Here is a 27,253-nt window from a genome sequence, read left to right as displayed (position 1 = left end):
ACATACTGTACAGTATTCCCTACAGATTACAGAGACTATAATCTAACTGATTTGAAGGAAACCGTTAACATAATATTCCAGTAACAATCATGTAAATGCTCATTTCATCCTTGTTAAGCTAATAAAACTTACCCCTATTTTGCTGTTGCGATCAATGTAGAAACTCATAGTGGATATGAAACAGACGTGTTATAAAATTTTACAGGCATCACACCTTGGGTCATTATGATATTAAAAACCGGGATGTTTGGATACTCTACACAAGTAAATAATCCAGAATTTTATAAAATAACAAACTCATAAAATTAAAGGTGCCATAGAATGCAAAAATTCTTTTATAAGGTGTTTGAACAGAAGTGTGGCAGCTCCACACTAGTAGTTCTAGATTTCTCTCTACTCAAATCCCGCCCATTTGTGATGCACTCCACCCTATTAGAATATACACAGCCCTGAGTGAGAAGCAGCAGTCTGCCATTACTGTTTTCTTGCTATAGCTGCTGGAGGTACAATGCCAGTGCCAAAGAGTCAAAAAGTGTAATGTTTTGGGATGCACAGACGAACATAGAATTCTATATAGACTGCTGAGGAAACGGTGGTTAAATTTCATTTTCGAAAGAAATGTAAAAAAAATAAAAATAAAAAATAAAAGGAAAGGAAAAGTCTTATAAGTTTGTGCTAACATTTTACACCGGACTGCCTCACAAACATTGGTCAGTTCAGTGCTGTAGTTGTGCAAAGATTGCTTCTGAAAGAGGGATCTATAACAGTGCTTTTCGCACAAATGTCCAGACTCCAGACAAAGTAAGCATCATGCGTAATATTTTGTTTTCCAAAAGGTCTTCTTGGCTCTCTGTAAGGCTAATGTTGCTAATGCTAGCATTGTCTCTGCCTGTTTTCACTAATGCTGCTTTAACTGGTTACCAGAATGATCATTAATAGGAATGTGGTAGAAAATTGCATTTGGAAGTAGTGATGTCCGATTCGTGAACGAATCGTTCAATTTAACCGGTTCTTCTTAGTGAACCGGTTGAATTAGTTCACCAAATCGAACTGAATCGTTTGAAATGGTTTGCGTCTCCAATAAGCATTAATCCACAAATTACTTAAGCTGTTAACTTTTTTAACGTGACTGGCACTCCCTCTGAGTCAGAATAAACCAATATCCCAGAGTAATTAATTTAATAAAACAGTACACTGACTGAACTGCTGTGAAGAGAGAACTGAAGATGAACGCAGAGCCAGATGACGAACGAACACGGCACTGCTGGAGCAGTTCTTGTTCTCGAGTCAAGAACCAGTTGCATCGGTTTTCGGATCACCATACACTCAACCGAGAATCGTTTCTGTCGGACACGTCCGATTTAAGAACCAATGAACTGATGATACTGCGCATGTGTGTAATTTTTCAACTATTTCGGAAAGTGTGATAAAAGATCTATCTATTTTTTTTTTTTTTTTTTTTAAGATTAATGTTTCTAATCTGTATATTGTAGATAATGTAAAGGCCAAATGGGTTTTCAGGGAAGTTGGAGAATAATTAAGACTCTAAAGACTCTATGTTTAATAGGAATAAGGGACGATTTATGAAATATGTGTACTGTATTTATAGTTAATGAAGACACATTCACAAATTGAGTTTGTAGTAAACAGACCATGAACACGAGTAGAGCAGCTGATGATACTGAACTGCAGCACGTGCCGGTTAGAGCGATTCTCGTTATCGAGTCAAGAACTGGTTGAACCGAAACCGTTTCTTTCGGACGCGTCCGATTCGAGAACCGAGGAGCTGATGATAATGTGAATGCATGATTTTATGTATAGTAAGTGGATCATGGTTTCTGCGCTGATGACACCTAATTTATTTACTTTATATCTTCAAGACTTAAATCCTCATGCATTATTGCTGTTACTGTATTTGGGTGCGTTGTTGCAAAACTTAATTGTAAACTTTTCATGATTATAAGGTTTTTAACTGACTTAAGTTATGATGACTTTACTGTACTGTACTGACTTTATATATTTGAATGTTTGATAGACGTGACGCCATTACGTCATCGCCAATGGCGTCATTACGTCGAGCGCAAAAGAACCGGTGAACCGTTTTTTTCAACCGGTTTATTGAATCGAACCGTCCAAAAGAACCGGTTCGCGGAAAAAGAAATCGAACTTCCCATCACTATTTGGAAGGAATGTGACGTCAGTAACACGGTCACCACCAGTTAAACCGTAACACCAGTTTGCCTGCAAGCATGAGATCTTGAAGCTCCGCGCTCTTCTGAAAAGGAAGGCGGGGGAACCAGCTCATTTTCATTTAAAGGGGACGAACACAAAAAACTGCATGTTTTGGCTCAAACCCAAAAAGTGGCAAAATTATCTATAAAATTATTAGCTATAAAAAATTATCTGTGGGGTATTACACTCTGGGGACATCAGAGAACAATTTAAAATATTCTATCAATGCATTCTATTGCACCTTTAGGTATACAACTGCAAAGGTTTTCAGTCTACATCTAAAACTGGACTATACAGAAGAGAAATACAATACTAGTAACTAGAGAATTATACAAATAATGATTTTATTATTACTAGCACATCTCACCATTTCAAATTCTGTAGAGTTAGGCTTCCTTTTCTGCAGTTTGATGTAGTAAAACAAAAAAATAAACCTTATTATCACCATGTTATCAGATAATGTTTTTCTCATTGTGCTAATTCTACTGCATAATTCACTAAAATGGAGCAACAATAATCTTATCATCCTTTCAAAAATATAATAGGAAAAACTTGAAAACTTTGACTGTATCCCACTTTGTATACTTTTGCGGTATATATGCAAAACTATGTAGACACTCTCTTAAAAATAAGGGTTTTAACTATTCTATTAATAACAAATATTAATATTACACCATACAATGACATTCTAGAGAATTCTGTTTTTGGAGGGATTTTTTTTTTCTGTTCTAAGTGAACAATACCATTGGGAACACAGTGTGCTTTGTAAAGAAGAGGTAAACTGTCTGGCTTGTTCAAAGCCAAGACCTGAGCATTAGGGTTTATACATGTTACAAGTAATGCATGTTATGTAATCAGATTATTTAAAGTAAAATAATGATTATTAAACTACAATAAAATTGAAGTTACTTTTTTAAATAAGTAAATTCAAAATTACCGTTGTGGAACACAAGTGTGAATCCTCCTTCCGTTTTTGGGCCATTTGATCAAAAAAAGCCCTCAGGCAACAGAGGTTGAGAAGCTGTAGCTTTTGACCTCAGGTCTATACGCATGAGTGGACACGAATGTGTCACTGATTGAGTCTGCAAACCACAGTCTTTCTGAGGGGGCAGTCTTAGTGCCCTTCACTTCATCGAGGACACCGCAGAGAGCTGGAAAAGGATTTTACTAAGACAATGCAGGTTCTCATACCCTATCAGGGAAACAACTGCTGGGAGTTTGCAGTGCAGAACGTGTCAGCCTTGAGTAGATCAGTCTTGTACACCTGCAGTACCACTATGGACTTCACAGTAAAGGACTAATTTATTCTACAGGGCTTAGATGGCAGTGTTGGCCACAACTTCTAAGAAGGAGCTGAAGATAACAAGAGATCTCTTCAAGCTTCTCTTTAACTGCAGGTATTTCAGCATACCGTTGCTCCACCAAACTGAAAATGGTGAAGTCAGAGGCAACATGATTAGTGATCTGTGTTGAAAAGAGTTTTCAGGACCTACAGGATACGATGAGATCTTTAAAAAAAATGGCAATTGGCTACTGTCAGCCAAGAAATGTTTGTCTAATTCAGACTGCTCTTCTGGCTGGGCTGGCTCATGCAATGTCTGCCTGACCATCATGAGTCTGAAGGAGCAGTGGAGAGAATATCAACCCTGAAGGAGACTGCATTGCAATCGTTCAGGCTTGGGCAAGAGTAAATTCCATCAGAGAAATATGCTGCACATGCTACGTTGTGGATAACGGAAAAGGGCAAAAATCTGTCAGATCATCATCTCTTTATCTCATTAGACATGAAATGGGTTTGTCTGACAAAGGATATATTCAGCATGTGCAGATGGGGGATGGCTGATTATTACTAACTCTAATATTATTGGAGTAATATTCTCAAAGCCTTTTTTTTTTTAAATCCCCTAAATATCAAGGCATGTTGTATATATGACCAATGTGACCCTGTGCCACAAAACCAATCTTAAGTGTAAATTTTTCGAAATTGAGATTTACATCATCATCTGAAATCTGATTAAATAAGCTTACTATTGATGTATGGTTTGTTGGGATCAGACAATATTTGGCTGAGAAACAACTATTTAAAAATCTGGAATCTGAGGGTGCACAAAAAATTGAAATATTGAGAAAATCGCCTTAAAATTTGTCCATATGAAATTCTTAGTAGTGCATATTACTAATCAAATATTTTTTTTATATATTTACAGTTTACTTAATATCCTAATGATTTTTGGCATTAAAGAAAATCCATAATTTTGAGCCATACAATATTTCTTTGGCTATTGCTAAAAATGTACTTCAGGGTCACATATGTTCTTCCAATATAGGCCTACTTTGATACTTTCAGACACTCTATCAAAATTTTGGATACAGCCTAGGACTTAAAACACTGTTCCAAAACTCATTCAGGACAGATTAACACTGCTTTCACAGGGTTTAAAAGGCACAACCCATGTTTCAGCTGATATGAGTTGGAGACACAGCTGTGAATTAGAGTGTGAGATATAAAGATAAGGGTTACTCAGTGACTCTAAATGCTGGACCTAATTTTTTATTAAAAAAGGGCTAATTAATTTTTTAGTAATGTGAATACTGAAAGCAAAAAGTATGTAGACAATGACCACCGTTTAAAAAGAGGCACTACAGGATTGTAGGACAGATACATAGGGCCCTATCATACAACTGGTGCTACTGTATGTGGCACAAGACGCGGTGCAAGTGTTTTTGCTAGTTTGAGCCTGAAGCAGTTCTAATTTTCCCATACTGCACCATGTTGTTTATATGGGCATGCGGGTCTAAAAAAGAGGTGTGTTCAGGCACATTGTTAGCACATTTCTTTTTTTTGGAACTGAAACCTGCACCAAAGACCAACTCAAACTCAAAGTCTGGCGCAATATTTTTTCTTTGTAATTTAAAGAGCACATTAGTAATGTGCGCCTATAGCCAAGTGCACAACGTGCATATACTTTGCTTATTACACACACAGCACACAAACATTTTTAAAATGAAAAATTATATTCCGAGCATGGGAGATGAGCCTCTGATTGGTTTATTGCACGTTATGCCCAAAAACACCCATTACTCATTAAGAGAATAAGGACAACTCGTTTTAACCATACATACATGCGCGCCGACTGTTTTCCAGTCATTAAAGGGGGGGTGAAATGCTATTTCATTCATACTGAGTTTTTTTACACTGTTAAAGAGTTGGATTCCCATGCTAAACATGGACAACGTTTCAAAAATTAAGTTGTACGTTTGAAGGAGTATTTCAAAAATACTCCTTCCGGTTTGTCACAAGTTTCGGAAAGTTTTTTTCGAGTATGGGTCTGTGTGACGTTAGATGGAGCGGAATTTCCTTATATGGGTCCTAAGGGCACTTCTCCCGGAAGAGCGCGCGCTCCCGTATAGCAGAGCACTGAGAGCAGAGACATTCACTGATTAACAGCTTTAAGGGACCAGTGGATGGAGTTTATTTTTACAGAGCATCAATGGAGCTGTGCAAGTGTTTTTGTTTGTTCCCTGCATTTCGAAGATGCTTGTTTTACAAACAAGGCCCAGTTTGACGCCGGATTTGCATATCGTTTATTTCTTAAGGATAATGCAGTCCCAGCGAAAAAGGGTCATGATCGTGTGTGGAACTTAGTCATTTTCCAAAACCGCTAATCAAATATACAGTTTCAATACATACTACATAGAGACGTCCTGCTGTAGTCATTGATGATGCTGCTCTTGTTCAATTTCAGCCTCTGGATCTGATTCTGGATCATAAATAAACGGCTGAATCTGACTGTTAGCCATGGTTTGTTTTGGATGATGGTTTTTTCCTCACGGTAATGTCACAGTTTCCACACGCTCTCAACGCAAAAGCCTACTCGCGCTCGTGATTCCTTAGCTCCGCCCACACGTCACGCCTCCAGCCGGTCGTGTTTTTCCGGGAAAAAACGGTACAGACTATCTTTCTCTTATAAATATAATAAAACTAAAGACTTTTTGGAGTTATGAAGGATGCAGTACTACTCTATAGGTACTCAAGATTAACAGGATATTGAGTGAAAACGAGCATTTCACCCCCCCCCCCCCTTAAACTAGCAAAAGTGGATTCACACATTTCACACACTATGGTTCATGCCCATTTACCTGCTGCAAATCACTTACTAGGTTACTTAATTACTAAATACAACTGGGTGAAAGGTATGTCAGCTAATTAATATTCTTGTTTTTTTTTCTCTATGCAAAAATAATAGTTAATGTCCTAGCACATAAAGTATGTGGCAATGTTTACCTACAGTACAGTAACCTACCTTAACACCATCAGGCTTCTTGTATGGGTTCTTGCCTGTTGAGTGAAATGAAAAGATCATTTTGAACATAAAGGGGAATAAAAAAGGAAAGGGTTGGGGCAGACAAGGTTAGTGTTTACTAATGTTGAAAATAGTACAAAAATAGTACCCTGAATGAATTGTAATCAAAGATTTGCATTATGTAATGAAATATGATCAAGAAGCAAATTCAATATTTTTGATACAGGGAAATGCTACTTTTGAAAAAAGAAAATGTTTATAGGGCTGGATAATTTAATAATAATAATAATAATAATAATAATAGTAATAAAATCATGATTATTTTAATATACATTGTGATTGCTATTTGAACTGTGATATGATAAATATGGTAATTTTGCTGGTGCTTTGGATATCACAAGCTAATAGTAAAAAAAGTAAACATGAAATAAGGATGTGCAAACAAAAATTTTATTTAATTAAATCTTAGCCTTTCAAAGTTTAGTAATTGCACATGGCCATCTGACCTTAAATCAACTGTTTTTATAACCCTATTTCAGTGAAAATATTAAAAACTTCTGTATTATCCAAGATACTTTACATCTTCTCAAACATAAAAAGTATAACTCCAACTTGTTTACATGATTCACAGAACAACTATCAAAAAGCAAATGCAAAGTAAACAGAAGAGAGTTTCTTACTTGAGAAGTTCCGTGTAGCAAGCATTGTAGTAAGGATAGCACCCTAAAACAATCCAGAAAAACAGAAAGGCAAAGATCAATCATGAGTCTTTGTAGCTGTGCAAAATATTAGTCAATGATAGATTAATTAACAATTAATCTAGTTAAGCTTTTTGAATGATGTCATTCAGGCTAAAACCCCACAAAGACTAAAGTCAATATGAAATTATTGTTTATTTTCTTAATAAATTTCTTAATGCTCCTGTTTTTTTTGTTGTATATAATGTACATTATTCTAAATATGGCACAAATTCTCTTAATTATCTTTTATAAAAATCCAACCCTTACCCCTTATCTCTTATAGAGAGTATTTTTCACAATCAAATGCATTTATAATGGGTAACAGCCCCATGAAGTGCTAAAAAGTGATTGTGTGTGTGTGGTTATTAGTCATTAGTGTGTTCCCAGTTAGAATGCTGTTCATGTGTGCATTTACATGACTCTGTGTTTCTTACTTTAAGCTTCCTCCTGGCATTGAATTTCTTCAGGCATTCCACTGTCTCCTGTCTGTGCATCATGGATGCCACTGTGGAACGTTGCTATAATACACACAGGAAAACAATAAACGAACAACTGTTTTAGATCTATTATTAAAATCTATCTTTGTATGCTAAATAAATAAATAAAAGTCCTGCACATTATTGAGAATCAATTGAAGAAAATCACTGTCAGTGTGTACAATAAAAATTGGGGCACATTCATTAAACAGTTGTACCACTTGCAATTCAGCTGAAATTTGCATGAGACAGAGGTATTGCATGGATGCTGAGTCATTATCATTCTTTCCAGAACAAACCTATCTTCTATGCAAATATGATCCATTTGTGTACATAAAAAATTTAGTTTTATTACCACCTGTAAAAGAAAAATGAATAAATCTTTATTTGAAATACAAGGGTTTGTAGATATTCTGTAGATCATGGCGTAAGTTGCTCATCAAGACACTGTTTTAGCCAAAGGAGAACTGGCCCCCTGACTGAGCCTGGTTTCACCCAAGTGTTTTCCCCCATTTCTGTCACTGATGGAGTTTTGGTTCCTTGCCACTGTCACCTTTGGCTTGCTTAGTTGGGGTCGCTTGTCTGATTGCACAGACACTATTGAAAGAGAGCTAAACTGGAGGATGACATAATAAATCATCAATGAACTGACTTTAGCTGAAAAACATCTCTTTGCTATTGTCTTCTTGCATTATTGACAAACTATTTTCCTGTTTGAAACTGTTAAGCTGCTTTGACACAATCAGTTTTGTGCATAAAGGTGATTGACTTGACTTGAATATTGGTTTGGGATTTGCGATGGTCACAGAAGCAACTAAATAAAGAAGAAATTGTGTATCGAGAACATTTTTATGTGAAGTGCTAAAATAATTTCAATTATTATTCCATTATTAATTCATATAAATAATAATATTAATAATATCTGACTTAATTAACATTAAATAATAACTTTGATTAGAAGTAATCCGATATAATATAATATGCATTACTTACAAGTTATGTTTCCAGCGCTGATGATAGTATGTTCATACAATGCAGATGATAAAAATGTGTTTGTGTGCATGTGTATGTGCTTGTATGTACCTCCCTAACCATATTTTAAGGGACAAAACATACAAAAAGAAATTATAATATATGCAATGCCCCCTTTTAGATAGAATAGTAAACTTGTGTGTGTGAATGAGAAAGTAAGTAGACATACACAGATCCAGGGGTGTTTGAGGGCCTCAGCTGCTGTGATGCGTTTGGCAGGGTTTAGAGTCAGCATCTTGTTGATCAGATCTTTGGCCTCTGGTGTCACTGTATCCCACTCAGGAGAAGGAAACTAGGAAAAGAAAGCACACACACACACACACACACACACACACACACACACACATTTAATTTCAGGATCTGGGGAGCCATAGTATTTTTCTTATCTGTATCACATGTGATTCAGATCATCAGCTTGCTGTGAGTTAAAAGAGACAATCCATTGACATAGCACATACAGTGAACATTTAATTGGTCTACGTTTGTCTTAAAGTGATGCTGCAGTATTACAATGCACTCTTCTTGTTTAATAATTATCATAATGCATTAAAAAACTCATCAATAACTGATAGAGCCTTTCAGAAGATTAGGTTCACAGAAGCTAGATGAGGCAATGTTTGGGGAAATAATTTAGTCTCATCCAGAATTACTAAATAGCTGGGCATGTGAGCCAAGCTGGACAGAGGCCAATGGACTGCTCATTCTTTCTAACTCGCTCCTTTACTTTCTGATGGGAAAACATGATTTGCCTAACACATAAATAACACAGAATTATGATTTGCATTAGGTTACTACATCTGTGTTTCTTTCTTTCTCTCTCTTTTTTTTTTAACTGTCAGAGTATCAAACATACAGTAGATAAAGAACTGAGTATGTAATCGTTACGTAATATATTTGATATACTATATCTATGTAAGAAATCTTACATCGTATGCACCAGCTTTGATCTGCTGGTAAAGTCGATGCTGGTCTTCATCCCAGAAAGGAGGGTAACCCACAAGAAGGATGTACAAAATAACACCTATTCATGAAACAAAATGGTAAAAAAAGAAGAAAAAGTATAAGTTATAATAAAATATATTATATTAAAGGGTTAGTTCTCCCCAAAATGAAAATTCTGTTATTAATTACTCACCTTCATGTCGTTCCACACCCTTAAGACCTTCGTTCATCTTTGGAACACAAATTGAGATATTTTTGATGACAGAATTTTGTCAGATTTCCTTCCACTGACTGCCTTTATAACTACTACTTTGAAACTTCAAAAACTTTTTAAAGAGATCGGAAAACTTATCCATTTGAATTAAGTGGTTTAGTCCAAATTTTCTGAGGAGAATCAATTGTTTATTATGATTTACCTTAGGTTTTTACTTGAATGTAAACATTGATCAGTGAACATAAGCAGCAGCTCAACCAAAAAATAGTAACGCACAAGAACTAACCTCTTTTTGAACTCAAAAGTTCAAAAGTAATGACAGAATTTCCATTTTGGGGTGAACTAACCCTTTAATATATAATATAATATTTTATTATATTATATAAAGATAGACAGTTCCTGTCTCAGACAGAGACCATGGACCACCCACAGACTGCTTACTAACCACCCAATACGAAAGTAAATTCTAATCTGATTCGCTAGAAGACAGTTGGGGTGCAGATAGTCACAAAGTCCGAATACATTTTAGGAACCTACCACACGCCCACATGTCCACTGGTTTGCCATAAGGCTCCTTCCTGAGCACCTCAGGAGACAGATAACCCGGAGTTCCAGCAAACCCTTCAAAAAATACAAAAAACAGACCTCAATTAAACCTAAATCTTTTTTCTCATTTAAACAGTCTTTCAAAAAAAAAGAGCTTCCCTTAAATTCTATCTTACTAATTTACTAAAGGCATTTTTTTGACTTTGGATTGCAGCCTAATTCTAAAATAACTTTAGTCCCTAATGTCCCATCAAGCCGCAGGGGCAAAAAGCCCATAATGAGAAAGCAGCCAAAGAGGAAAACTGGAGCTGAGTGTAAAGCCCTTGAGATCATTGTAATTAAATGGTAACATCATCAGGGTTTCTCCAAAAGTAAGACTAATCACACAACATCCACATAGAACTTAGTGAGAATAATAATAATAATTATCATACTTTTTTTTTCTTTTTTTTTTGGTGATTAAAGCCATTTTAGAGAACAGGCAAAATATTTTTAGATAACGATTATTAATAACAGACTAATTACTAACATTGCTTCAAGTGATTGAATGATACAAGCCATTGAAGTTCTAAAATTATACTTAATTATACATAATTTGACAGTAATAAAATAAAAAAGATTTTTCTAATTTGACTATCCCATAACATTCACTAACATAACAAAATACAGAAAAATTACACTGAAAAGTTATGCACTTCAAAATCTAAAGTAATACACAAAAATAACTATTGATAATGTTTTTACACAATGTAATTCTATTCAGTTTTATAAGCATTGCCAACACTTCCAGAAGAGTAACCATATAAGGTGTAACCATATGAATTTTAATTTGGAAAAATTATAAGCATTTTAACATTCTCTGATTATGCCGATGCACATTTTGTCAGCTATGTCAGCATAGTATTAGTATAATCATTTTTTAAACCAGTGTTGTTAAGCCATTTGGTGAATACTAACCAAACCACGCTTGTTGGTCTCCCTGCACCTCAATAGCCAGCCCAAAATCAGCCAGTTTCACTGCTGCACCCTTCAGTTTGCTGGCCAATAGAAGATTCTCTGGCTTTGGGTAATATATTGAGAGAATTTATACAAATTATCTGTGTTATAGACAACAAATGACATGACACATCTTCAACGAACTGATGTCTCATAGAAGACTTGGGTCAAAATGTAGTTTTCAAGAAACATTTTAAGAATACCATGTACTCTGATAAGAAAGATAAAAAAAAAATCCCCCAGAGTTCCAAAAATGGATTAAAAAATTATGATTTTTTTTTTTTTTATTGATTTTCTTTTTCAGAAACAAAAACAAGGGGATTATTTATGTAAATACACAAATTATGATACAACATTTTGAACCATGTCTTCCAAATCATCAGTACAGCCTCTAGGGTTATGCAGCACCTCATGAAGAGCTTTGTGACCAGACTTGAACAATGGATTGACTGAGCAACAACAGTTAATTTAAACTCATTTAAAAATGAATAATCACACAAGCAACACTGTTGTAACTGATGTAACAAATGGTGTTTCATTAGAAATCTCTGAAAAAAAAAGGATATGTCCAAGTGATTTTTTCTATGATTTTAATAAATGTTATAATATGCATGTGAAATATTTACATTTCTTTTCAAAAACATTAATTTGTAAGTAAAATGTAATAGGTCACTAGTAATCAACTGCATAGCCCATTAAGACTGGAGGAAATAATGATATAATTTTCAACACTGCACATGACAATTTTTTTGAAAAAACAAAAAAAGGAAAGAAAGAATTAATGAACTAATAATAAAGTATACAAATAAAAAAAAGTGTTGAAAATTTCAGACAACCCCTTTCATGTGAGCCTTGAAATAGATTCACGAAGCATATAAAAATACGTAATTACTTATACATATTTATTATTTATAGTATTTTTTTTTTATTATTATTATATTGAATAGTGGATATTCAGTTCTAAACTTTATAAAAAGTATACATTTATTAGGACTCTTATGTCAGGGGAGTCTAGAAAGAGAAGTCAAAACTCTAACCAAAATCATTTTCTTGTGATTATTGTACAAACAGGACATTAGCAGAGGACATGAGGCTAGTTTGTCAGGTGCAGTTAGTTGTTGTAGCATTCACCTTATGCCTTGGGAAGATCAAGGGGCTAACATGCTAGTGCAATTGAAACTGTCATGCAGTCATTGCATTTCCGAACCTTATAAACAACCCAAACTTTACTATTATATAAATGTTTTTTTTTTTTTGTTACAAAAAACAAAACAAAAAACCTTGCCCCCATACACCCCCTCACAAGGATATTTTCACTCCCAACTCGTCACATATTGATGCTTGGTCAGGATCCCTTAGCATTACTTAACGTTATGGTTACCCATTTAGCATCATTTTTCGATGTGCAGGGTATACTTTTGCTTTCAGTTGTTTGCCTTATGAGTCAGATCAAGACACATTTAATCATTTGCATATGTAAATGCAAAAAATTGAATTGTATAAATTTAAATTTGAAAGTTTATAAATATTCATACTATCATAGATACCGGCACACTTAACCCCAAATCCTACTCACTTCTCAATAACATAAAACACTTAACAGGCAATATCACAGGTATGCATTGCTTATTTACAGGTATTTTTTTATTCTCCAATGTGTTATTTCATTATGACAATATTCCCATACCCACTGGATCTCTGTATGACACCAAAAGTTATGGAGCCCTGCTAAAATGCTAAAGAGGTACCCTGAGCATTAAAAAAGTGACACAGAAGGATCCTGAAAAAACGTCAATATGTGGCAAGTTGTTAGCGAGAACGTGTTGCCCTGAGATTATGCTAGGGTATTGTGGCCTTGTAAGTGATTGGCAAGGAGCTCCACTGTTGCTTTCAATTCTGAAGACCTTGATTAGCTGATTCAACTGTGTTTGATTAGGATTAAAACTCAACTGTGCAGAATGGTAGGCCTTTCAGAAGCAGGGCTGAAAGGGTTAGTTCACCCAAGAATGAAAATTCATCCATCTTCTACTCGCCCTCAAAGCATCCAAGGTGTATGTGACTTTCATCTTTCATAATAATCAAATCAGAGTTATATAGAAGTTATATCCTTGCTCTTCCAAGCCTGTCAATGGGATAAGCGGGTGTTTGTTGTCAAAAGTTCCGAAGACGTGGAATAAAGTGTGCACATCTGTAATAAAAACGTCCCTCACATGGCTACGGGGGGTTAATAAAGGCCCCCTGTAGTTAATCCATCAATTTTTGAAAGATAAATATCCAGATTTCAAATGTAATAATTTTTTTTTCTCTCTTCTGCTGACTGTTGGAAACCGAAAGACGTGCAGGTGGATGTCGTGGTACGCAGCGTGGTTAGTGATGAACACGGAGAGGGAACAAAACAAAAAGCTGGTCACGAATTTGAAACACAAAACAAGGATTTGTAAAGAAAAACGTCAGAATATTTCGAAATAAGCCAAGAGGAGACTGGTTTACCTTTTGCTAAAGTAAGGAAACTCTGTTTCCTTTGCTCCTACATTTCCCAGAGGAGCGCATGACGCATTTGTCTTCCATCTTCCGCCTGCACGTCTTCTGCATCCCACAGTCAGCAGATGTTAGAAAAAAAGTGTTTATTGGGTTGAAATCTGGATATTTATCTTACAAAAAAAAAAAAACATGAATTCGTTACAGGGGGCCTTTATTCACCCCCCGGAGCCGTGAGGGACATTTTATTACAGATGAGTACACTTTATTTCACGTCTTCTGAACTGTTGACAACAAACACCCGCTTACCCCACTGAAAGGCTTGGAAGAGCAAGGACAATTTTTTATATAACTCTGATTGGATTATTCTGAAAAAAGAAGTCACATACACCTAGGATGCTTCGAGGCTGAGTAGAACACGGACAAATTAAAATTTTTGGGTGAACTATTCCTTGAAGATCCTCCTGATTCGGAGAGCAATTGTGCAGGTTAATATCACATCCATTACTACAATATATTTGTAATTGTGAATGTCCCTTCCAGAAGCATCTTTATAATAAGCATGTGCAGATAGCCATTGTTTCATCGACAGACAACACATCGTTTTCATGTTTACTAAGCCTTGCAGATGAGGTGTGCTGTTGTCACCAATTTTGCAGCCTACAACAGCAAAATCATTCATGGGACCAATTGTGGGCAGTTGGGACATATTTTAATTCTGTGTCTGGTCTTTCCATTCTTAGCAAACTAGAAACTAGTCTTGACTTAGCAAACATCAGCTAAGAACTGCTGTTCTTTACAGAGACAGAAGCCACATGTATTCTGCCATACAAAGGCAAAAGACCTTAACCTGCTAGAGTGTGCAACTGAGAAAAACACACAGGTCATAAGGTAAGATAGACCTCTTTTTTGCTAATAAGCTTTCAAGTGACATTCCTTAAGAGGGAAAAACTGAAGGAAAAACACTACATCCACATCTGTATGCTGTTTGACTCAAATTTGTCCCTTGACATGCCTGGTCAGGATTGGAAACTCTGATTAGAATAGAAGTGAATGTTTTGCTTGCTGATTTGTTGCGCTAATGCCAACAACACACCCATGTTATTCCAAATAATTCACCACAGCTATTCAATCTCATTAGTGTTTGTTCACATTCAAATACCTGTGTAGACAATCTCTATGTGCAATTTTTTTTGCCTATTTATAGAGCATTTTAGACAGTGTGTGGTTAATGGACACACTTTAAAGTAAAATGGTTTGGAATGATGTGGTTGATTAAATGTCATTTAAAAATTTTGGGTGAACTCTTTCTTTAATGATTATTATTTGAGGGTTGCTCATAGGAGAGGTGGAGTGAAGGGGGAAGGGGGGTGAAAGTGTAAAGACAGAAATGTAAACCTATATAAGGATGCAAGACCCTTGCCCTATGAGCTTTGATATTTCAAAATGAGAATATATATATATATATATATTAATTGCTGTTTGTCTGTAATGAACAGTCATATGTGATGTATATAATATATTGCACTAAAACACAATAATAAAAAAAACCAATATATATTACTTTCTGTTTTGTGTCTGTTTTGTTTCTGTTATTTGGTTTTGTTCTTTTTTATGGTGCAGTCACTGTTCACCATGGTAACTATATGCCAGCAGCCAATCACTGAGCTGAATTACAGCTGATTCAAATTCAGGTGAAGATAATAAGAGGAGGGAAAACAATCTCTGGTTGCACCTGGCTCATTTGATTGGCAAATTAGCACTGACAAGAGCTTGTGGTGGATTAGGTCTAAAGGACAGAAAACACCAATCCCACCTAAACGTGTGTAATCTTAAATGTTTTTATATTCATATCACCGATTCCCATCTCCAAGACAAACCTAGATCTCATATGTTACTAAGCACTTGTATAATCTTCAATTTTTTTTTAATTACAATACCATAAGCCATTTGTAGCCCTTAGTAAAAGCCACACAAGATACTGGATCTAAATAGAAGGACAAAGAAGTAAGACTTGGCGATTAAGACCCTCAGCGTCTCTACTCACCTTTAGGTCACGATGGACCACTCCCATCTGGTGACAGTGGAGAACAGCCTCAAGGATCTGCTGAATGCAATGACTGCATGCAAACACCAGGGGGTGTGGGTTAGTAACTAGCATTCACTCACTGTCTGTGCATTGCATTGAGAGTTAGAGAGCATGGGCTTAGAGGTGATGAACATGACTCAAATGGACTTCTCATTACTTAAAGTTTCAGTGTTACATGATTATGAGTGATGCTTTGCAGTAGGGCTGGGTGATATTTTTTCAAAAGTGCATTAATTGAAGAAATACAGTGCATTGTAAAATCCTAGCAAAGCTATTTATTTATATGTATGGAAAATTAATAAAGTATTTTCCAACTCTGTACCTGTAGGCATACCAACAATCATTCTGGATTTTCTCTTTTTTGACCTATCCATTTATTGCAGTCTTTAATAAGCTAATGAGTTTTATCAGGTATGTTTGATTATGAAGTGTCTAGTGGTGTTTAGCTTCCAGGAACAAGGCAAGGAAATCTTTTACATCTTTTATTAAGCAACTACACATAGAAATTGTTTAATTTATTGAAGAGGACAGTTCAACAAAACTGATTCACAAAATTCACAAATACGTTCAGATTTTGACAACAGTGTATGCACCGACTCAAAACAACAATAGGCTAGTAAATCAAAGGAAGGGATATAAGGCCATAAAGATCAATTCATGCGTTCCCTTATTTGTTTAGACTTTTATGTTGACGTTCTAGATTCATCTCTGTCCCTTTGTCCTATCTTATGCTGCATACACGCCATGACGTAATTACCGTAGTTCCAAAATGACAACATGTGACGTTCTACTCAGAGCTGCCCAAGTTCTCAGACTCAGAGGTAGCGCCAAATTGAAATCTGGTGGCGGTCAGATGGTACAGCTTCACATGGTCCAAGTTGTAGCAATCAGAACATTGTGAGTTTACTAGTTGTAATTACCAGCTCTGGAGCATCTAAAGGCTTTGGTGTTGATAGTGTTGCCATAGAAACACATAATTCAGCTCAGAGCATAATGTCACATGTTGTCATCTCAGAATTGCATTAACTATAACATAGCATGAAGGCAGCTTTAGTACTTTGTAGTTTTACAAATGTTCCCCTTTATCATCTCCCCAGGTGTTCTGTGTTCTTTGTTGTTTATTTAGTGGTGTGTCCAAGCCATGTCAGAAAGATCATATTATGAGTTGAATGCACATGAGGACTGCACCATAAATCCTTTCCTGTCACAATGTTGACCGAAGCATAATATGTTTAAAATAGTATGCCAAAGATCACCAGATGGTCTATTATTTCTGGTCTTTTAAGTGTGGACCAGTGCTAAATGGCTGATATTGCCCACAACCCATTGTGCTTCAGAGGACAACAGTGGATGTGCTCGAGACCAACGGCAAAGTAGAATTGCCCTGAAATGGGTTTGAATGATTTAATCGATGTCTAACTTGATGAAAAACTATTTATTTAATGATATCTGTTATAATTCATCTGATATTTTTATAAAGATATGAATATCACAATAGCTAAAACAGACATTTGACCACTAATTATTAAATGTATCATTTTTCTAAAAACGTAAGCAGAGTTCTTTATATTATATAAACATAGTATACAAAAACTACAAATTACGATGACAAATGAATATGCTGAATATAGACTTTTAATAGTTTTTTTTTTTATGAAAGATCAAAAGGATGAACAATGAAGATTTATTTGTATAAGATTTACAGATTAATATGACTAGGTACTTTATTTCCCAGCCCTACAATGAAATATTACACTTTTGAAATATGTGTATGCTATCAAATATAGTTAAATATTAGAAAAAATAATACATATACATACACATTGCCCATCTATTGTCATCATTACCTCATTTGTCTTGCTCGCCTAATCTCAATCCAGAAGTGGTGTTTGCTTGGGTGACTGTGTGCTTGACCCACTAATTCACTGACTGATGGGTTCTGATACCCGTTTTGCATTTCAACCAAAAAGGGCACAGTCACCAACAACACACATTTATGAAAAAAAGACAATCCTATAGAGTCAAACACACAGCTCCAGAATAAGCACATTTCTGAGGTGCTACATGCACAACCTTAGCTCAGAGGTCAACAGTTGTGATTTTCTCCTCAGCCCACAGCCACACACCCAGATCTTGGTGTGTAGATGTGTTTTGAGGGACAAGGTTGGGGTGAGTAGAGGAGGCTTCCACATTGGGAACACACGGTGTATTGTTTTGATTTTTAAACAACATTGCCAGCAGGTTGGAGGCTTAAGTCTGTTATACTAACCTTCAAGTCGCGATGTACAATTCCATTTATGTGACAATGATTAACACTCTCTAGAATCTGCTGTATGCAATGACTATGAGAAAGAGAGACATAGCAAGGAAGCCAAAGAAGAGAGATTGAACAGTCAGCAAGCACAGTCAGAAAATATATGCAGCTGGCAACCAGACAGTGCAAACAGAAAGCAAATTTAGCTTGGGCAGGAGCAAATACTCTACTCCAGTAGGCTATTGAAATTTTTAAATAGTTGAAAATAATTATAAACAAAAATGCATTTAAAGCAATATTTCACCCAAAAATAAAAAATTCATTTTCAGCTTAACCTCATATTTTTCCAATCACTGTTGACTTTTTTTCTTTCATTCTTAATGTGGAATTATTATTACCTGGTAATGTGAAGTTGCTACTACTGGCCTGAATCAGCAGTGCCCGAAGGCATTAAAGGGTTAGTTCACCCAAAAATGAAAATTATGTCATTAAAGACTCACCCTCATGTCATTCCAAATCCGTGAGACCTCAGTTTTTTCTTCGGAACATACTTTATGATATTTTAGATTTAGTCCGAGAGCTTTCTGTCCCTCCATTGAAAATGTATGTACGGTATACTGTCCATCAGAGGGTCAGTTAGAATTTGTTTAAGCATCGAAAATAAAAAATTACGGGTCAGTTGTGAGTGCTTTCACAACACTGCAGTGACGCTGCTGACGTATGATGCTGCTGACATGTTTTCTGGTGTGCCCAATAACAAATATAACACATCAGCAGCGTTGTACGTCAGCAGCGTCATGGACATGGACAGTATACTGTACATACAGTTTCAATGGAGCAAGAAAAAAAAAGGAAAGCTCTCAGACTAAATCTAAAATATCTTAAACTGAGTTCTGAAGATGAACGGAGGTCTCACAGGTTTGGAACTACATGAGGGTGAGTTATTAATGACACAATTTTTATTTTTGGATTAACTAACCCTTTAAGTCTAAGTACATTGTAGAGACCACTGATTCCAATGGTTTCTATGATCTTTCCTGAGCTTATGATGCATTTCAGAAACAGAGTCTAGACCAGCAGTTTTTTTTGTTGTTGTTGTTGCTGTTGTTGTTGTTGTTTTTTTATGGATGAATTGATTCTTTGACGAGATATCAAAAAAAAAAAGTTTCAGAGAACTCTTTGAAAATATCTGTATTTCTGCATTGATTACTCCAACTGCTGAGTTGAGCAGAGGAAATGTGGGTTGCACAAGTCATGCAATGCCTATTTACTGATCAATCTGTTCTTTCCGAAGAAATAACGGATAGTGAATGGGTGTCAAATTATGCTTTGGGAGGGCCACAGTCCTGCAGAGTTAAGCTCCATCCTGATCCAACACACCTTTAGTTTTCAAGTAAAAAAATCATACACGATTTCTGAGTCATATTACTTTTTTTTTTAGTGTGGCTGCATTTCAGCTTTGTCATGAGTGTTTGTGTTGTGCTTTGTACAGGGGGTAACGAGAGATGATTATCCTCTCTTGAGCGGCAATCGGATGATCAGATGAATTGCTGTCATGTCCGAAATTTAGCTTATCACTCGAGAAGCTATTGCACAGTTGAAACAGCTATGAACAGACTACCCTAAACTCAGCATTTTCACCCTCACTGCACCTGCGTGAAAACAGAAACTAAACCATGGTGACATGGCATGTGGTATGAACAGAGGCTACACAGGTTCTGGGTTCGGGGGGGTCTCACATGTATGTTTCACACTTATATTATGAGTACTCAAATTGCAGCTCGACGATCAGATTTGAGCTTTGGCTTGACATCACATGCAATTTACTCGTACAGTGAGATATGGTACTTAACAAAAACACTGCTAAAATCTAAAATCAGTTTATGCCTAGCTTAATTCTAAAGAACTTGATTAGCTGGTTCAGGTGTGTTTAATTAAAGTTTGAGCTAAACTATGCCGGGCTGTGCCTCTAGAGGTAGTGCGTTTGACATCCCTTAGTGTGAACCATGCATTGATCCCAAAAGCTTTCACAAGACCAAAAATAACTTTATTTAAAGGAAAATGTCACAAGAACCTCAACTAACTGGGAAGAATGAACATCATAATTTAGGGCTGCTTTACTGCCTCAAGGCCTGTAAACTTTGCAATCAATGAAGGGGATATGAATTCAAGGTGTATCAAGACATTTTACAGGGGAATATCAGATGCCAGAACAGTAATTCATGACTTCAAGCTTAAGAGAGGTTGGGTAAGGCAGCAAAACAATGACCCAAAGCACACAAATAAATCAACTAAAGAATGTCTAAAAAGAAGACAATATGTTTTCCTGAGCCCGTTGTTGTGTTATTAGTTCAATTAGATAGTGTTTGTCTATAATTGCGAGTTAAATTAACAAATCCAAGGGTCTCATTTATAAAACACTCCATAGATTTCATCCTAAAAATGTACCTGAAATCACCATACAGTATATGGAGCTTAAAATGCCTAGTTTTACTATGCATAACCCGATCTGCATATCATTTCCATCCATATTCCCATCCACATGACACCATATTTAACACTATTAAAGGTACAAGACATTAAGGAAATATGATATATGGACTATAAATGCCATTTGTGCCATACACAATTTTTTTATTGCTAAAAATCATCCAGTATCCTTGTTATGTTTTAGTATAAATACATAAAAAATATTTAAAAATCCTAATATAAGAATAGAGTTGGTCTCATTTTTTTTGCACTGGCCAAATAGTATTCCAGTTGTTTTAAACAATTCAAATCAAAATTAATTTATGGAAGGCCAAACAAAGTAGGTTCACTTTCACAATGAAACACTGAGCAGAGGAAAACTGTTGCATGTTTTAGCAGCCCTGGAATACTACCAGTTTCTAAGCAGCGATATATCAGTCCCGATATCAAATCCCAATGTGCGTGGAAAACTGCGTATGCAATTTCTATGCCTATTTTCTGCATATGCAATGTTTATAAATGAGACCCCAGATGTTTTCAAATGATTCCAAACTTATTCATGTCACTGTATGATTTCACATGAAAGGCCAAGAAGAATGGAGGACTAAATAACCACCTAAAAACGTTGATGTTGCTCACACAAGCTTGTATTATTTCAGAAGAACTGGGATATTGAGTCATCTGGACTACATTTATGATACTTTTATGATGCATTTGTGTCCTTTTTTGCAGCTTGAATGCTTCAGTCTTTGTTAATTTTAACTTCACAGAAAAGAACATATAACATGTCTTAATTTCAAATTTTGTGTTGCACTGGAAAAATAAGTCAAATGGGGTTGGAACAGCATATGGGTGTTTAAAGGATGACAATTTCCATTTCTGGGTGAACTATTCTTTTAAAAATACTCATAAACATGTCACAGAAGCACACAAAAAAGCTTAAATAACCCAAAATTAAGAAATAAGCAGCATAGAAAGAATTTTAAGCCAAAAAAAAAGAGAAAAACAAACGAACAAAAAACACCTATAGACAGAAATTACAAGTACATATACATTGGAAGACATATTGCAATACAGACACTTTATTAAATTTCTTCTCAATGTTGGTTTTAAAACCTAGAAAACATTTATTTCTTATGCTTAAGCAATATTACAAAATTTGCTCATTCACTTTTTCTGTGAAGTTACAGAGAGGATTGCCCCCACAACTGACTGAGAAAAATAATATTTTGCAGACACAGACTGTGATAAAATATTGTTATTCTGTTTTGTGAACTACAAAATTTGCACTTTACATTTTATAACTGAATGCTATGTTTAGAAATTGTTAAGCTCTTTCCACAGATTACAGTTTGGACTTTATGGTCAGTTTGTAAAAATAAGATAAATTGTGTTTACAATAATGCACTTGCAATGGAAGTCTAGGGCAAGGTTTTCTAGAGTGTTTAAAATCACAAATATAATTGAATATAACTAACTTTTTGTTCTACTCTGCTTGCTATTTAAGCTGTAGGTCTCTTTTTTCAGAGAGTTACTTTGCTAGAAAAAACTGTGAACCGTGTACTGCAATGCAGCCCTTAAAAACAAATACAAACCCAAAAAATTGTGAAAATGAGGAAAACATCATGGTTAAAATAACACTAACTACAATTTGGAAAGAACGTTCAGAATTGGCAACATAAATGATAAACAAGACTTTATAAAGAAGCTGGACTATACATGCAGTCTACTAATTAAGGGAAGAGATTCATGTGTGAAGGAAACGCAGAAGTTAGTATTCTGGTGATAGCTCCCTCATTTGGTGGGGGAGGGAATGACAGGTGCAAAAACACCAGGATGCAGTGTCTTGCCCCATAAACTTCCACTGTAAGTCCATTATTGTTTTAAAGATAAAATAAAAAAAAAACACCAGAAAGTTATTTTATATGATATTTGACAATGATGCGTATATTATATATATATATAGTAGTGAACATTTGAAGTGGACCAAAAAAAATTAATCAAAGTTGTCCTAAGACAAGAATGCATTTTGGTTTTAGGACAACTTTAATGAAAGTTTTTGATCCATGTCAAATGTTGACTACTGTATATACATATATATATATATATATATATATATATATATATATATATATATATATATATATATATATATATATATATATATATATATATATATACACACGCACACACACACACGCTTTATATTATAGTTTACTGTGTTGTCTATTTAAAATAATTGAGCTGTCTATTCATGCATTCTAATGAGTGGGTTTTAAAGGGGTTTAAATTTGGATACAAGCACTAACCTGGCGTCGGCTTCACTGTAGTACTCTCTGGCAACGATATCTTCAAACAGCTCCCCTCCTGTGACTCTGAAAAAGTTCACATTCTGAGTCGACATGAAAGACAGTCTAATTGCAGCACCTTTAATAAACTGATTTACATTTTCATCTTGGCATATATATATATATATAGTTAAAGAATATAAGTAAAAAAATAAAATAAAGACTAACCAACCATAGTGTCTTTTTTTGTGAGTAACAAAAAAATACTGTCCCTGAAGAACTGAAACGTAAATAAAGGAATTATCATCCATATTACAATGTTATTGTTTCGTTGGACTAAACGTGTACCAAGAGATTTCGTTCAGTGAACCCTTACCTTTCTAACTAAACCGGTATTTACAGCTGTGGATGTGTTTATCACTCGTTATTACGACGAATCTGGTATGTACTGCGTTTTTATTCTTAATTTATTCATGTGTACTGCTTACACAAATTTAGCAAATACATTCTTTATAAGGTTTCCATTGAAAAACAGCGATCTGTTATTGATGCTTGAGGCTTAGATCTTTATAATGATATGTAGTGGTCAAGATGAAATGTGTGCCGTTTCATTTAATCTATTCATAAATATTGGCAAGTGAAAACAAGGGGAGTTCAGCATGCCCGCGTCAGTTTGCGGGTTAAGAGGTTAAAGAGCTATCTCCTCCATCCCTTGTCACACTCCTGGCATTTCTAGCCCTCTCATTAAAGATGGCCTTCCTGGATGTTTTCATTTTTTCAAGAGTGTGGGGATTCTTCAAGACAGCAGACTCTCACATTGTCCTGAGTACATGACTTGGATATGTGCCCAAGTTTCCCACCACTCCTTTTAGAGATCAGATGGTAACCTTGCAAGCTATCCACCCAAAGTAAGGGGACCCTGGCCTGTCTCTGTTGTGCCCGGTTTGAGCCCTAATCATCTATTAGGAACACACACACACACACACACACACACAGAGAGAGAGAGAGAGAGAGAGAGAGAGAGAGAGAGAGAGAGTTTTAGACTGTCTGACCAGCTCTTTGTCTGCTTTCAAGTTCAGAGGAAGGGGAATACTGTGTTCAAACAAAGGATCTCACACTGGATTGTGGATGTGTTCCTTACAGCCTATCAAGCCAGAGGCTTACCATGCCCACTGGGAGTGGGGGCACAATCAACCAAGGGCATTCCTGTTTCTTCAGCTTTAGCAAATGGTGCCTCATTAGTGGACATTTGTTGAGCTAGAGTTTGTGCTACACCTAATACATTTGCCAGATTCTACATTCTGCAATTGGAACCAGTTTCAGCCTAAGTTTTGAGCACTAGCTCTTAAACTTAGGTGGCTGGTAAGGTGTAGAGCTCACATTTAGTGCCTTCCCCTCTCTGAGGTGATAATGTGCACTTATTGAGTCCAGTTTAGTTCCTTCTTATGAACCCTGGACTACCCTTCCATCACTCAAGCACTGCCTTATGTAGCTGAGTTTAATGGAGGAACTCTCTGTGAGAATCCATTATGAGTATGTATCCCCCAAGTGAACTTGTTGATTGGTGGTCCCTTTGGCAGCCCCATATAAGTCCAGTGTTCTTTATCAGAATAGGTTTCACTGCTTCCCCTAGACAGACATGTGGTCTCTGTAGTGTTCTTTTCCCACTTAGGAAAACAAATTCTTCCCCAAAGTTACAACCAGGACATTTCACCCTCTATTTTTTCTTTATGTTGGAGAGTGAGGTCACAAGTCTTGGAAGTTGAGGTGCATTTGAACGAGACACACTGGGCTTGTCAACATCAGCGCCCCTCATGTACTGGTAACACAGTTCAGCAGCTGTGGCATTTTGGATAGGGACCTCTAGTGTTGGAACTTCAAAGAGTTTTGAAGTGACAAACTGAAAGGGAACGTCTTGGTAATGTATAGTAACCAATGGATATGTTGTGTCCCTTATTCCACAACTCTGAACCGCTTCTGAGTAGGTTTAGATGATTCTCAACATCTCAGAACAAAATGAGTGTCCAAATGCCATGTTGGCCTATTTATACATGCATGCATTTATACAACATTTTGTTCACCAATTTCATTGGCCTTTTCTCAATTATGTCAGAGGTGGCTGGGCTCCCAAGTCCAATGTATGTATGCTCCCCTTTAAGAAAGGGAAGTGTTGTTCTAGTGTGCTCTTCTTTAGCAGAAATAATAAACGTGGCTGCTGAGTTTTCTGGTGCAATCCTGCCTCTGTGTATCTTTGCTAGCACAAAAGCTACATTGGTGACCCCGAGGCAGAACAAATAATTTATTATGTTGTAAAATTGAAGCTGCCAGAGTTTTGGGAGCAACAAGCAGTCATGTGGTTCGCTCAAGCTGAAGCTCAGTTCACATTACGGGATATCACCACGGATAACAATAAATATTGTTATGTTTTTGTGGCCCTTGGCAGTTCCACAGCAGTGTGAGTGATCAGCATACCGGAAAATACCCCTGCTCTGGATAAATATTCTACACTGAAGGCATATTTGTTAAACACATTCAGTTTATCAGAGACTAAAAAAGGACACTGTTTAATTTCCCTGCCCGGCCAAAGAGATTCACGTCCATCTGAGTTAATGGATCATATGCTAGGACTCCTTGGTGAGCATAAGCCATGCTTTCTGTTGTTGTTGGTTCCCCAAAAATGAAAATTATGTCATTAATAACTCACCCTCATGTCGTTCCAAACCAGTAAGACCTCCATTTATCTTTGGAACACGGCTCGGCATTCATCTTCAGTTCTCTCTTCACAGCAGTTCAGTCAGTGTACTGTTTGAGTGCATGCATTACTCCGGGATATTGATTTGTTTTAACTCAGAGGGAGTGTAAGCCACATTAAAAAAGTTAACAGCTTAAGTCATTTGTGGATTAATGCGTATTGGAGACACAAACCATTTAAAACGATTCAGTTCAATTAGGTGAACTGGTTCAAAAAGATCCGGTTACATCGAATGAACCGGATATGACAAGCAACTTTGTTTTGAACTCTCTCACAACAGACATGGAAGAGAAGACTATGCTGAATAAAGTCGTAGTTTTTGCTATTTTTAGACCAAAATGTATTTTCAATGCTTCAAAAAATTCTAACTGACCCTCTGATGTCACATGGACTACTTTGATGATGTTTTTATTACCTTTCTGGACATGGACAGTATACCGTATACACAGTTTCAATGGAGGGTCAGAAAGCTCTCGGACTAAATCTAAAATATCTTAAACTGTGTTCCGAAGATAAATGGAGGTCTTACTGGTTTGGAACGACATGAGGGTGAGTTATTAATGACATAATTTTCATTTTTGGGTGAACTAACGCTTTAAGGAGTTGTTCTTACAAAAGTTACCAGAACACATTCAAACAGCCTTGGCAAATACTACAGTATACGATTACAGGGGACTGACTCAGTTGGCAGATGAATATCAGGCAGCATTCCAATACTGTATGTGTATGGCACCCCCTCTGGGTGAAGGCCAAAAAGTGTCATCCTCCATGCATGATCAATGAGTCCCACAGCATTCCTACAGTTAGTAGCACTGTAGCCAGTGACACTGCTTATCTGCTGTTCATTACAGACTGGTTATCGGGCCAACCTTTCCTGTGTGATATGGGAGCACAGGTTAGTGTCCTGCCTGCGTCATCATTGGAAAAATGTGAGTGAGGTCGATATGAAACACTGCTGTTTAATTACTGGGGGCGGTTCCCCTACCATCCAAAGTTGCCATTACAGAGTTTCCAACTCCCCGCACAAACAAAATCACAGTTTTTGGGGATGATAAATGTTTACCACTGTTTTAATCCACTGGAAGCTGCACTCATGCATCCTTTGTACAAGGCCCTCAAAGGGAACAGCAGGAAGAAACAGATTACCTGGTCAGAGGAGTTGACTAAATCATTGGAAGGGCATTGGTAAGTGTTCCTGTAGCTCAGTGGTAGAGCACCGCGTTAGCAGTGCAAAAGGTTGTGGGTTCAATTCCCAGGGAACATATGTACTGATTAAAAAAGTGTATAGCATGAATGCACTGTAAGTCACTTTGGATAAGTGTCTGCTAAAGAGAGTTTGACTCCTAACCCTAAGGGTTGTGGGTTTGAGTCTTGGGCTGGCAATACCACAACTTAGGTGCCCTTGAGCAAGGCACCAAACCCCCAGCTGCTCCCCGGGTGC

General features: G+C 36.3%; 1 protein-coding gene across 11 annotated transcripts in view; it reads right to left on the bottom strand.

Annotated features, from left to right (window-relative positions):
- LOC128016599 (calcium/calmodulin-dependent protein kinase type II delta 1 chain) overlaps nt 1–27,253 on the bottom strand; it is a 106,603-nt gene that overhangs the window by 29,944 nt on the left and 49,406 nt on the right. For 4 of the 11 annotated variants that reach the window (XM_052601232.1, XM_052601233.1, XM_052601238.1 and 1 more), the window contains exons 5-13: nt 23,082–23,147; nt 16,008–16,080; nt 11,444–11,546; nt 10,478–10,561; nt 9,711–9,805; nt 8,954–9,076; nt 7,711–7,794; nt 7,217–7,259; nt 6,537–6,571 (exon numbers count right to left, since the gene is read on the bottom strand). In XM_052601232.1, the coding sequence (XP_052457192.1) occupies nt 6,537–6,571; nt 7,217–7,259; nt 7,711–7,794; nt 8,954–9,076; nt 9,711–9,805; nt 10,478–10,561; nt 11,444–11,546; nt 16,008–16,080; nt 23,082–23,147 (706 nt within the window). Of the gene's footprint in view, nt 1–2,599; nt 2,633–6,536; nt 6,572–7,216; nt 7,260–7,710; nt 7,795–8,953; nt 9,077–9,710; nt 9,806–10,477; nt 10,562–11,443; nt 11,547–16,007; nt 16,081–18,318; nt 18,392–23,081; nt 23,148–27,253 lie in introns of all 11 variants that reach the window. The other 7 variants (XM_052601231.1, XM_052601229.1, XM_052601234.1 and 4 more) reach the window with 3 other exon arrangements.

This window comes from Carassius gibelio, chromosome A7, assembly GCF_023724105.1.
Source record: "Carassius gibelio isolate Cgi1373 ecotype wild population from Czech Republic chromosome A7, carGib1.2-hapl.c, whole genome shotgun sequence".
In the NCBI taxonomy this organism is placed as follows: Eukaryota; Metazoa; Chordata; class Actinopteri; order Cypriniformes; family Cyprinidae; genus Carassius; species Carassius gibelio.
This window is presented reverse-complemented; position numbering and strand designations above follow the sequence as displayed.